The 13497-nt window shown below is 40.2% G+C and overlaps 1 protein-coding gene across 1 annotated transcript in view; it reads right to left on the bottom strand.

Annotated features, from left to right (window-relative positions):
- The window catches only part of KIAA0319L (KIAA0319 like), a 154321-nt gene that overhangs the window by 17974 nt on the left and 122850 nt on the right, over positions 1 to 13497 (bottom strand). Inside the window, exons 16-18 of the mRNA XM_089686330.1 lie at positions 10274 to 10412; positions 2682 to 2841; positions 2351 to 2493 (exon numbers count right to left, since the gene is read on the bottom strand). Of these exons, the coding sequence (XP_089542456.1) occupies positions 2351 to 2493; positions 2682 to 2841; positions 10274 to 10412 (442 nt within the window). The remainder of the gene's footprint in view (positions 1 to 2350; positions 2494 to 2681; positions 2842 to 10273; positions 10413 to 13497) is intronic.

Below are 13497 nucleotides of genomic sequence, written 5' to 3'. Positions count from 1 at the left end.
CCAGAGTGCAGTAGTGAGTGGATTACTACTAGAAGATGACAAATCAACATAAGGGACATATCAGACTAACTGTAGGTTATGCCTCTCATGCTAGTTGTTCTGTTTTTGGCTGCAATTAGGTGTTAAAATATTTTTGTAGAAGATTCCTACCTTTCTCTGTTCTGAAGAAATAGCAGTTTGTTTCACCAGGCTGATTGCAGACTAATTCTGAATTGGAGGATCTGGGTAACAGGAATTGCCTGGTGCACCCTCACTGTACTAATGATGAAAGCTTCAGTGTCTGCAACTCTTTAAAAGTATTTAACCTTTTCCCGCCCGGCCTATGGCCAGATGAGCACCTTGCCGTTCCGGGTCCTTTTGGGCATGCGCAGTTTGCGCATCCGCAGAGCCTGCGCATCCGCAGAGCCTGCGCAGCGGCGCGATCTGTCACCGGCCGTGTACCTCGGACACGGTCGATGACAGATCTGAGTACTGGCCCTGTTGCCGGTACCATGTGACCTGCTGTTACCAACCACAGCAGGTCACATGACAGTTGTATACAATGGATGGTTTCATTCATGCCATCCATTGTATACTAGTGTGTCTAGCTGTGAATGGTCACAGCGATCACAGGCACAAGCTGGGCCAATCACAGCCCAGCTGTGTCATGTGATTGGCCGTGGTCAAATCACAGCTAAACACAAAAAAAAAAAAATAAACCCTGAATGAATCGATGTCATTCAGGTAAATGCTTGTTTATAGCAAAGTAATTCTTTGCTGTAAGCAAATAGTGTAAAAAAAAAAAAAAAAAAAAAAAATAATGATCACTTCCCCAAAGTAGTACAATGTTACTATGGTAACATTGTACTACTTTGGTCATAGTGAAATATGAAAAAAAAATCTTAAAAAAAGAGAAAAAAAAATGTAATAAATTAAAAAACAAATTATAATTTGTTTTCATACTGTCACCAGTCAGTGTCCCTGATCACCACCATGCCAGTTATATAACGCTGTACTGCACTGGTGACAGTATGTAAAAAAAATAGTGAACATAATTTTTTACATTTTCTGAAAAATTATGACCAAAAAATTATAAGTTCAAAAAACTCGCCATGCCTCTTATAAAATACGTTGGACTGTCTACTTTGCAAAAAGGGGTCATTTGGGGGATATCTGTACTGTTCTGACATTCTTGGGCCTCAATAAATTAGATTGGCTGTCAGTACTTCAGGATTAATCAATTTTCAGATATATCCCATAGTTTGTGAACTCTATAACTTTCCTACAAACTAAATAATAAATACTAATTTGGGTTATTTTCACCAAAGACATGTAGCAGAATACATATTGGCCTAAATTTATGAAGAACAATTATTTATTTGCAAACTTTTATAACAGAAACAAAGAAAAATGTGTTTTTTTTTATATAAATTTTCATTTTTTTGTTATTTTAGCAAAAAATAAAAACCCCAGTGATTAAATACCACCAAAAGAAAGCTCTAGTTGTGTGAAGAAAATGATAACATTTTAGTTTGGGTACAGTGTTGTATGACCGCGCAATTGTCATTCAAAGTGTGAGAGCGCTGAAACCTGAAAATTGGCCTGGGCAGGAAGGGGGTAAAAGTGCCCTGTATGGAAGAGGTTAAAGTGTTATTAAACCCCGAACCCTGGCATTTACTATATCTGGCCTCTCATAGTACACAGAACATAGAAACCTCATTAGCAATACACACTAAGCTGAGCATGTGAAGAAGGGCTACGGGTTCAGTCTGTTTTATCAGCATGGACATTTGAACAAGAGGAGGGGCAGAGAGATCAGGATCAAACAGCCTTTTTACACAATGCAGAGGATTAACCCCTTAGGTTCCATAGTGAGTATAACAAGCTTTACCGCATATACAGACTGATTTTACTTTTGTGGGTTTAGTAACACTTTAACCTTTAGGGAGTATACAACCAAAGCTAAAATTCCTTTTGCAGGGGTTGCCTAAAATGTGTCTTGTATCTTAGAGCAGACATCTGGGGAAATCAATCAGTCAATGACACAAACAGGAAATTACATTTCTGGGGAAGTGCTGTGCACCAACTGTGTACAGAACACCTCCTGGTTGCTGCATTGCTTGAGTGCCACAGAAAACTACAGTGACTGCAGGCTGAAAAGAAAAGGTAGTTTTTAATACCATGAAATTAAAATATGACTTGTGTTGCAATTGTATATGCTTTATTATTTTTTCTTACTTGCTATATTTTTTCCATAAAGTGGAGTTACCCTTTAATATAAGTAATATGAAAATATTAGTTATTTGGTTTTCACGAAAAGTCAAGAAAAAAAAAAAGGAATGCAGTTGAGTGTAGTCCATCACACACTTACTGAAAGTGTCAATCTCAAGTGCTCTAAAGATCAGGAAATCACTCTGCTGCTTGCGAAGTTCATTGCGAAGAGTACAGGCAACCTGGTAACCTTTCATGACCAAGTGAGGAGGCTGGTTCTTGACATAAAAGACTACCTTCGTGCTGTAATAGGAGGAAAAAATACTGCATCAAAAACACCACTTCAAAATGTAAACAATGTAATAGTATTGCAAGAAGAAAACAGATAGAATCCAGGAAACTTCAACTTCAGGAATTCAGTCACTAGGCTAGACCTAAATAGCAAAAGACTCATCTAGTTTCTTTTACAAACTGGTTTACTCAAGGCTAACCTCTTTTCTGTGTAGAGTTGGATGTTTTGCACAGTAATGTCAGAGTCCAGAACCCCAAGAAGAACTCCAATCTGTCTCATAAACATTCCTTTCTGTCGCTCAGTCAGCTGGCTGACACTCACATCCAGAATCATTTCAACCAAGTTGTTCTTCATTGGGTCTGAAAGTAGAAATAAAATGGGGAGAGGCTGTTACCAGGCAATGTGGTTATGGTGTATCCAAACCCTTACAATGAACTTCTCCTATTTGCTCCATTTTGGTTTCCTAAATATACCATTGAAAGTGAGGTGTTCAACAAGGCCACAAATATAATATTGATCCTGACAGAAATTGTGTCAGCTGATAACTTCCTGTGCTCTCTGCCTGTGCTGCACTCTTATCAATTACATTGCTTCTAGTTTTCTATGTGGACTGCAGTTCACCACTCCCCTATGGTATAGACAAGAGGGGGGTGCTTTTAAGTCCTGACAATGCTTTTCCTCCATAGATATAGTATTGTATTGTCATCCTAGGACAGGAAGTGTGCTATTGGCAAAAGAACGAGGTGAAATTCAGAGGAAAAAAAGTGCCTGAAAATGGAAACTAACTCAGTAATCACATCTAAGGACTGGTAAGCTGCAATATATTACATTTTTGTTTTTAAAGCAGAGTTCCACCCAAAAGGGGAAGCTCCGCCTGTCTGCATCTCCCCCCTCCGCTGCCACATTTTGGCACATTTTTTTTTGGGGGGGGGGGGAATCAAAACCAGGTACCCACTTCCAGTTCTGGGTCAGTTTGCTACATTTTTGTTTTTAAAGCAGAGTTCCACCCAAAAGAGGAAGCTCCGCCTGTCTGCATCTCCCCCCTCTGCTGCCACATTTTGGCACATTTTTTGGGGGGGGGAATCAAAACCAGGTACCCGCTTCCCGTTCCGGGTCAGTTTGCTACGGCAAACTGACCCAAAAGTTTGGCACCCCCACCCTTCCCCCCGCAGCATTCTGGGACACTTCACAGGTCCCAGAAGACTGCGGCCCATTCACAAAGCACAGAGCGCTTCACGCATGTGCAGTAGGAAACTGGCTGTGAAGGCTTCACTGCGGTTTCCCTTACTCAAGATGGTGGCGCCAGCACCCGATAGCAGATTGAAGAATCATCTTGGGTGAGGACACTGTCGGATGCATGGACTGGTAAGTGCCTTAATATTAAAAGTCAGCAGCTCCAATATCTGTAGCTGCTGACTTTTAATTTTTTTTTTTTTTGGGGGGGGGGGATCCTCTAAGTTTAGATATAATGTAAAGGTTATTTGTTTTCTGTAATGCCATCTAATGAGGAGAAGTGTTTAATAATCAAGTGTTCATCGGTCTCAGAACTATAACTCTAAAGCCCAGAAAAGAGATGCAAACAAAAGATTTGAGTTACAATGTATGTAAATCTTAAAGTATATGTAAATCCTGAACTTGTAAAACAACCCATTCAGTTTACATAGAAAAAAGGCAAAACAATTGTGATATACAAAAAACAAAATAGTGATCACATTCTTCTTAGCTGCATAAGGAGTTAGGGGAGGAGAAACAGCATCACAATGAACTTCTGAAAAGCTGTTCAGGGGTGTGTGAGCAGAAGTCTGACCATTGGAGGAGAGCAGGTTCAGTTCCCAGCACAGCTAGAGAACTGATCATGGTATGTTCTCATGCCTATCATGGTCAGCTTTTAATAGGAAAGAGGGACTGCCAGGAACACCAGGGATTTCACACAGAGGAAGGAATACAAAGAGAACAGGATGCTTTTTCAGTACATGGCACAGCAGGCATATATTAGAAATAGGAAATGTTGGGTTTATATATTCCTTAAAGTTTCCTTCATACTGGCACTGTCAAACCTGTGTTTATATGCGTTTAGAAGACATTTCATGTAATGATTATTCTGTGGTACTATTCACACTGTGTGTGTACATGTAGTCATTTTAGCTGCAATTAAAATAGCATTATGTACATCCAGGATTTGACACAATTAAAGCGGAGTTCCACCCAGAAGGAGAAGTTCCGCTTTAAAGATTGGTCCCCCGCTCCCCATTAAGGATTTGCACCTTTGGGGAGTGGGGGGGGGGGGGAACAGGCACCCGCTCCCACTTCCGCTGCGATCGCCTAGGTGATCGGAAACGGAACTTGTCCTCCTTTCCTCCCTCCCCAAAGTCTGGTGAGACACGTGACAGGTCCCGAAGGGCCATTTAGGAAGTGCAGTGCTACTCGCACATGCGCAGTGGGCAACCGACTGTGAAGCCGCAAGCTGTCACAGCCGGGTGCCCACACTGAAGATGCCGGCGCCTGGAATACAGGATGGCCGGTGAAATGGGCTGTGGCGGGGGCAACGCGGGATTGTGGGACAGGTGAGTGGCTTTTTTTTAAAAAGTCAGTAGCTACAGTTTTTGTAGCTGCTGACTTATTTTTTTTAAAGAGTGAGTGGAACTCCACTTTAAACACATGTAAATGCATCTGAACCTGCTTTAAAGCAAGAACACCTAAACACCGGAAAAAGGTGATCTAGGAGGCATAAACATTGTTTATACTTCCTAGATGACTTCTTCTGCATTTATAAAATCTAAATGTGGGAGTACCAATGTGAATGAGATCTAACAATGAACTTCCCTTATTTGTTACCTTTTGGTTAATTGAGTTTACTATTAAAAGCCAGATGCACATCCCTAGAAATCGAGCATTCCTGGCCTTCTTGCCCACCAGTGCATGCACAGTCTGTTCTCTTTTACGCTGAAATCTGCTGAGCTGCAAGATAGCTGACTGCACATGTGTGAATGGGGAGGGAGGCTAGGAGTGCTCCTTAGTGGATTACCAAGGGCCGTGCATCTGATGCTGGCTGTGTCCTGCCATCTGCAAGACAGACTGGAGAGGACACTGGTGTCAGCAGATGAAAAGGTGTGCAATGTATTTGGAGAATGAAGCACAGCATCAGGGACACTGTGGTGAATGGGGACCTTTTTGGAAACGTGTGAAAAAGTGAACTTACCTTTTAAATCAGAAAGATAAATTAATTAAATGGTAAGATAGGCACATATATTAAATACAAAAACACATACAGGGCCATCTTAATAGCATCATGGGCCCCTAGGCGAAATAATGCACTGGTACCGCTACCAGCCTGCCCCAATTCACCTACCTACTCTTAAGAATGAAAGTATACGTAGTTGATAGAATTAAACATATATTTATTAGTACTTTCAGTAAAATCAAATTTAAGTAGCAGGGGAAGTTGTCATTCCAATTGTAGATTTAGCCCAGTAACAGGCTTCTGTGCAGCAGAGATCCTGGGATGCTGCCCAGGACACAGCCATCCCAGGACAGCTTAGTAAAAAGCATGACTGTCCCAGCAAAATCGGGGACAGTTGGCAAGTATGGTGTAATGCAGGATATCCATGGGGTCCCCTATGCACCCGGGACCACTGAGCAGTGGCCAGGGGTGCACATGCATTAAGACGGCCATGAACACATAACCTGTCTTCGGTTGGGCAAAATGCATCAGAAGATAGGGAGATATTAAGAGTGCAGCAGGGGCGGACTGACAACTCATGGAGCCCCCGGGCAATAGGGGATCATGGGGCCCCTGTGTCCTCGCCCACACTTAAACCACACCCAAAAAAAAATATGAAAGGTGCCAGGGGGCCCCCTACCGATCCTAGGCCCTCAGGCAGTGCCCGAATGGTCAGTCCGCCTCTTGAGTACAACTACATTATTTCTCTCAAGTGGTGGAATAGACATTGAGTACTGGTGGGCTCCTCATCAACCAACACCTGAGTGTTGGAGGGAAAGAGGGAAAAGTTGGTCTGACTTGGAGTGGTGTCCACTCACTTACCTTAAGATTGTGGTTCCAAGCCCAAGACTACCAAAATGGAAAGACTTCCATTTAAACAGGAGCTCCAAAACAGCTAATTATACAGTCAGGTCCATAAATATTGGGACATCGATACAATTCTAACATTTTTGGCTCTATACACCACCACAATGGATTTGAAATGAAACGAACAAGATGTGCTTTAACTGCAGACTGTCAGCTTTAATTTGAGGGTATTTACATCCAAATCAGGTGAACGGTTTAGGAATTACAACAGTTTGCATATGTGCCTCCCACTTGTTAAAGGACCAAAAAAAATGGGACAATTGGCGTCTCAGCTGTTCCATGGCCAGGTGTGTGTTATTCCCTCATTATCCCAATTACAATGAGCAGATAAAAGGTCCAGAGTTCATTTCAAGTGTGCTATTTGCATTTGGAATCTGTTGCTGTCAACCCTCAAGATGAGTTCCAAAGAGCTGTCACTATCAGTGAAGCAAGCCATCATTAGGCTGAAAAAAACAATACAAACCCATCAGAGAGATAGCAAAAACATTAGGCGTGGCCAAAACAACTGTTTGGAACATTCTTAAAAAGAAGGAACGCACCGGTGAGCTCAGCAACACCAAACGACCCGGAAGACCACGGAAAACAACTGTGGTGGATGACCGAAGAATTCTTTCCCTTGTGAAGAAAACACCCTTTCACAACAGTTGGCCAGATCAAGAACACTCTCCAGGAAGTAGGTGTATGTGTGTCAAAGTCAACAATCAAGAGAAGACTTCACCAGAGTGAATACAGAGGGTTCACCACAAGATGGAAACCATTGGTGAGCCTCAAAAACAGGAAGACCAGATTAGAGTTTGCCAAACGACATCTAAAAAAGCCTTCACAGTTCTGGAACAACATCCTATGGACAGATGAGACCAAGATCAACTTGTACCAGAGTGATGGGAAGAGAAGAGTATGGAGAAGGAAAGGAATTGCTCATGATAATAAGCATACCACCTTATCAGTGAAGCATGGTGGTGGTAGTGTCTTGGCGTGGGCATGTATGGCTGCCAATGGAACTGGTTCTCTTGTATTTATTGATGATGTGACTGCTGACAAAAGCAGCAGGATGAATTCTGAAGTGTTTTGGGCAATATTATATGCTCATATTCAGCCAAATGCTTCAGAACTCATTGGACACCGCTTCACAGTGCAGATGGACAATGACCCAAAGCATACTGCAAAAGCAACCAAAGAGTTTTTTAAGGGAAAGAAGTGGAATGTTATGCAATGGCCAAGTCAATCACCTGACCTGAATCTGATTGAGCATGCATTTCACTTGCTGAAGACACAACTGAAGAGAAAATGCCCCAAGAACAAGCAGGAACTGAAGACAGTTGCAGTAGAGGCCTGGCAGAGCATCACAAGGGATGAAACCCAGCGTCTGGTGATGTCTATGCGTTCCACACTTCAGGCTGTAATTGACTGCAAAGGATTTGCAACCAAGTATTAAAAAGTGAAAGTTTGATTTATGATTATTATTCTGTCCCATTACTTTTGGTCCCTTAACAAGTGGGAGGCACATATGCAAACTGTTGTAATTCCTACACCGTTCACCTGATTTGGATGTAAATACCCTCAAATTAAAGCTGATAGTCTGCAGTTAAAGCACATCTTGTTCGTTTCATTTCAAATCCATTGTGGTGGTGTATAGAGCCAAAAATGTTAGAATTATGTCGATGTCCCAATATTTATGGACCTGACTGTATATTATTTAAAAGGATTTGTAATTCTGTTCAGTTGCTGATTTCTGCACAGCTACCTATTTGACAACCCTCGTTTCAGATTCAGCTTTGCAGGTACCAGTGCCACCTTTCCACCTCCAGCCTACTCATTGAATGATAAAAGCAATATCATTGCTTTAGCACAATAAGCAAGCAGATTATACAGAAATGTGATCATTACAGCTGGCAGAGGTGTCTGACTCATAAGACTGGCTGAAAAGAATGACAATTTCTTTGGAAAATGAAACAGTTAACACATTGGAATTCCACAAATGTACTGTATATAATCGTTTTTTCTGAATTTCTACTTTAATAGGATGATACCTAGTCCCTTTTGAAGCCTTTTCTACATTTTCACAGCTGTTACTGTAAAATAGCCTAACCTCTTTTCCTCCAGGTGCACAGAGAGCTCCCATATTTCTTGCAACTACCGTAAAGTGAACAACTGTGTACCAGATGATTACACCCCAATATTTTCTCTCTTCTCAGGAAGTTTCCTTTCTCTGAACTTTTTCCAGTTTTGCAACATCCCTTTTGTCAACTGGTACCCAAAACTGAACTGTATATTCAAACTATGATCTTTGTAATGCTTTGCTTTTTGCAAAGCATTACAAAGCATTTAATAAAAAAAAAATGCATTTTTTTTTTATTAAATAGAAGTTAAAAAAATATATATTTTAAAAGTATTATAAATAATTCTCTGTTCAGAGCAATCTGAAAAAAGCACTGCAACTAGTTATCTTTAAACAAATTTTACTGAATTTTTTTCCATTACATATCACATGGACGGTGAGCTGTATACACATTTACATCTTCAATGATATGAAAATATATAGGTATATTAACTTAAGGGTAGAGGCTGTAAGTGCAACTAGTTTCTGCCATATGATCAATACTCAAATTAAAGTATTGTACTGTGTTGGCTACTGATTGATACAGAAGTTTAAGTGATAGCCTTTATTGACTAACTTAGGTTATAAAAGATGTAAGCTATCAGGGTGCCTTAGATCTTCTAACTAGGGTTTATATAATTCTGAAAATAGATATGAAACCCACATGTTTACACACAGGAGAAATTAAATATAAAAAAGAAAAAAGTCAATTTTAAACGCCAATTACTCTGATAACACTGATCTCTATAGCCTAACCCTTTACAATAGTTGTTACCATTCAAGTTTGTTAGGAAAAATGTTTAAATATTTTTTAAATATTTACATTTTAATGCACCTCCTTGTAGCTTTTATAAAAAATGTGGGTCTCAGAACTATTTCCAGAATTGTATAACTTATAAGATTGAAAAAGGAATCCAAGACAAACCAAAATCTTGCATCTTTGAAGAGTTAAGTTAGCCAGTAAAGGCTATCACTTAAAGTAGAACTATAGGCATTTTTTTTCTCATTTTGGATAGATTGAGGGAGGGTTATAACCTCAGATTTTTCCCCCATCTCTGTCCCATTGCAGAGATTTCCCTTCACTTCCTGTCCCATATTTAAACAAAGTGAAAGGAAATCCCTGTAAAATTAAGGGAATTCCTTGGGAGCCCCAAGGTCACAAGAACTAGTGTCCCCATTGGAAGATTTCCCCTCTATTGCTTTTCTAGGGACAAGCCCAAATGTGGGTTTTCTTTTACTTTCACTTTCAATGATAATGGTAAACAGGACAAATACAGAGGGAGAATCTCCTTAACAGGGGCACAGACAGCAATAAAAACCTGACAAGTACTCTAACCCCTCTCCACTCTATGCAAAACTATAAAAGAAAAGTTTTGCCATTATTTATACTTTAAACAGCAAACTTTCTGCAAAGTACGATCAATATATTACACAAATTATTATAATATAATAATTATATATAATATATAAATATAATATATATATTATATTTATATCTTATATATATAATATAAAAATATATATATAATACACAAATTATTTAGTGGAAGGATAAATTGACATGGAACGTGGCTTACACTTTGACTTCCTTATGTTTGTCACTTACCTGGTTTCACCTCTAGAGTGGCTCTGTCACTATTGCTCTCTCCTTTTGCATCAGTCACCTTCAAGTGAAAGGTATAAGTCCCTTCAACTAGGTTAGAGAGGAACAGGACTGCATGGTGATCAGAGTTATTCAACACCTCCTGAAGGGAAAAAGAAACTTAGTGAGCAGTTGTCACCTCACCCACAAACCAAACACAATGTCATCTTTTCCACTGTCTGTAAGTAATCATCTCCCAGGCTTCGCTTAACACTTTTAAAAGACAAATTAAATAATGGTGAGACAGGAAACAAGCACTTCTAGGTGTGACTTACAAACAGTCTACTAGGTTGCAGAAATATACTGTAAACAGCCTGCTTTGTAAAGCTTTCCACACACATGTAATAAAGTAGGGTTGCACCGACCAGGTTTTTTAAGAACGAGTACAAGTTCCGATAATTTTTTATCAGGTGCACACCAATACCAATTACCGCAACCGATGTTTGTGAAGCGCAGTGAGATCTGAGCCCATACAAAATGAAAGGGCTCAAACTGCAAAGAATCGCACGTGATTTGAACAGGAATGAAATTCCTCTCCAAATCATGTGTGGTTTCCTGCACTGCTCCTGTGTGAACCCAGGCTGTTGTCACTATGTAAAGCCTTGGTTCACACAGGAGCAGTGTGGGAAACTGACCTATCTGATTCCTATACTGACTGAATTATCGGTTGTTAAGGATTTCAATTATCGGTTGTTAAGGATCATAATTGCTGGTATTCTTCTGTTTACATTTTAGCTGTTAGCGGGGGAATCCTGCTTGAAGTTGAAAGAACTGAGCCAAGTCATGCAAATGCTTAACATCGGCACCAATACTGTTGCAACCCTATAATAAAGTAATAAATAATTATGTAACATATTAAATAATTTATTCATCACAATGTGCAAGCTAGAGCACAATATAAACTATAGCACAGTTTATATATTGGAATGCAGCAAATTTCACCAACTTTTTTTTTGTGAAATAAAAATCATTTTTATTGTAAACATGAAAATTAAATGAAGAATCTGACCAATCTCACAAAATTAATTTCTTACTAGACAAAATGTTATGTTCTTTTGTTACAGACAAATGTCTATGAAAATCAGGTGGAAGACGTGGTCTCACCAGTGCACTGTTGGCCCCTGATTTTGTTTATAGACACTGAAGCTTTTTTTTTTTTTTTCTAGGAAAAGAAGAAACTTTTTAAGCTGTTCATTTTTTTTGTCCTACCCTCTCCATCTTGTATTTGGCAAGACGTACTGAGTGTTGGATGTGTGGCCCCCGTAACTCAAGAAAAAGTACTTGGCTTCTTTCCTTATTTATGCAGTCACAGACCAATCTCTCACTCTTACCTTTTGTGAATTTCCGGGGCATGCATCCAACGCTCTGTGGGGGGAGATTTACAAAACTGGAGCAATCAGAATCTGGTGCAGCTGTGCATGGTAGCTAATCAGCTTCTAACTTCAGGTTGTTCAATTAAGCTTTGGCAATAAAACCTGGAAGCTGATTGGTATGCAGAGCTGCAGCAGATTTTGCACTCTCCAGTTTTAATAAATCAACCCCTCTATGTACAGCCAAATGAAGGATGGGGAGGGAAGACAATTAAATGAGTAGATTCAAAAGCAAGCATTCTTTTAAAAAGGGGAGCACTGCTCAGTAATGTATACTGTAATACTTAGGGGTGATTTTGCCAAAAGTCAGTAAAGATGAACTAATCCTTTAGAGAATGAGTTTCTCCCTTCAGGGAACATACCAGAGCAGCCTCAGGGACCATACTCACCTACAGCTTACCATACACTTTACAATATGACCCTACAATCTTTGTACAACAATCAACATTAGATTTACCAAAACGAATATAAGGACCTGGAGAAGAGACTCTGATGACTTGTGAAAGGAGGAGGTAGAGGAGAATCGTGCTGCTCAGTGTCAGTGAATGCACATAGAGGATGGCACAAGTGACTGGCAGCCTTTAAATCTTCCTATTGATTTGGCATTGCATTTATGCCATGGAGTGAGTTGCATATGAGTGGGTAGCAGCGGAAAATCTCTGGTGAACTGTTGGGATCCCTTACCATCGATATACTCTCATACGCTGCTTGACCGCTTGATTAGTGGTCATCCTTTCTGGTAAGAGGCTCTGTGTGTGGACAGTGGAGGATTTATTTCTCTTCTGGGGCACTGTTGTCTTCATGGATATGGGTCATATATAATTCCCAGCTGCACATTATGGACTTACTCTGAGGACTGTACCTGACTATTTTTGTATATAGCTATGATATGTTTGAATTAGTGTGAATTAGCGCTGTATATTGTTTCATAATATTTATTGTTTGCTGCCCGCACATTTAACAGCTGCTGTTTCACTATATATACACGTTGCACCTAGCACAGGTTGTTACTGATTTTATTTTAATAAATAATAAGGACCTACCAAATCTATACAATGAACCTGTAATGATGGTTGTAACGTAATGAGGTCCACTTTAAGTCCACCCAATAGCAGATTTACTGCTACAGGGTGGACGTTCATGTATAGCAATGTCATTTTGTACTTCCGCCACGGGGGGGGGGGGGGGGGGCGGGCGTGCCGCTGGAGTGCCACTTCTGCTGTGACTGGACACAGCAGAAGCCGATCAATAGGTGCCGGCACCCATTGATCGCAGAGGAGACAAGGCAGAGCTGTGTTCTGTCAGCAGCGATCTGCTAGATTTTATTCAGGGGATAAAATCTAGCAGATTGCCTGGTAAAAACAGCACATAGTAAACAAATAAACACTGGCTAGGCACACAATTAACCCTTTGATCACCCTAGATGTTTAACCCCTTCCCTGCCAATGTCAATAATACAGTGAGAGTGTTTATTTTTAGAACTGACCACTGTATTAGTGTCACTGGTTCCCACAAAGTGTCAGACCGTCCTCCGCAACACTGCAGTCCCGCTATAAGTCACTGATCGCCGGCATTACTAGTATAAAAAGAAATCCAAGGAGCAGGGCCCTCCTAACCCTCTTGTTTTGAACTGTATTGTTGCTGTATTGCCTCCAGTTATATTGTAAAGCGCTGAGCAAACTGTTGGCGCTATATAAATCCTGTATAATAATAAATAATAATTACAGTAAATATATCGCCATTTGTAGATGCCATATGTTACGCCAAAAACGTGGCTTTGTCAGAGCAATCTCTCTGACAAAGCCATTTTTTGGCGTA

The sequence above is a fragment of the Staurois parvus genome, unplaced genomic scaffold, assembly GCF_062004578.1.
Source record: "Staurois parvus isolate SC_StPar_1 unplaced genomic scaffold, SC_StPar_1.0 ptg000394l, whole genome shotgun sequence".
In the NCBI taxonomy this organism is placed as follows: domain Eukaryota; kingdom Metazoa; phylum Chordata; class Amphibia; order Anura; family Ranidae; genus Staurois; species Staurois parvus.
The sequence above is the reverse complement of the archived record's forward strand: the minus strand, read 5'-3'. Positions and strand labels throughout refer to the sequence as shown.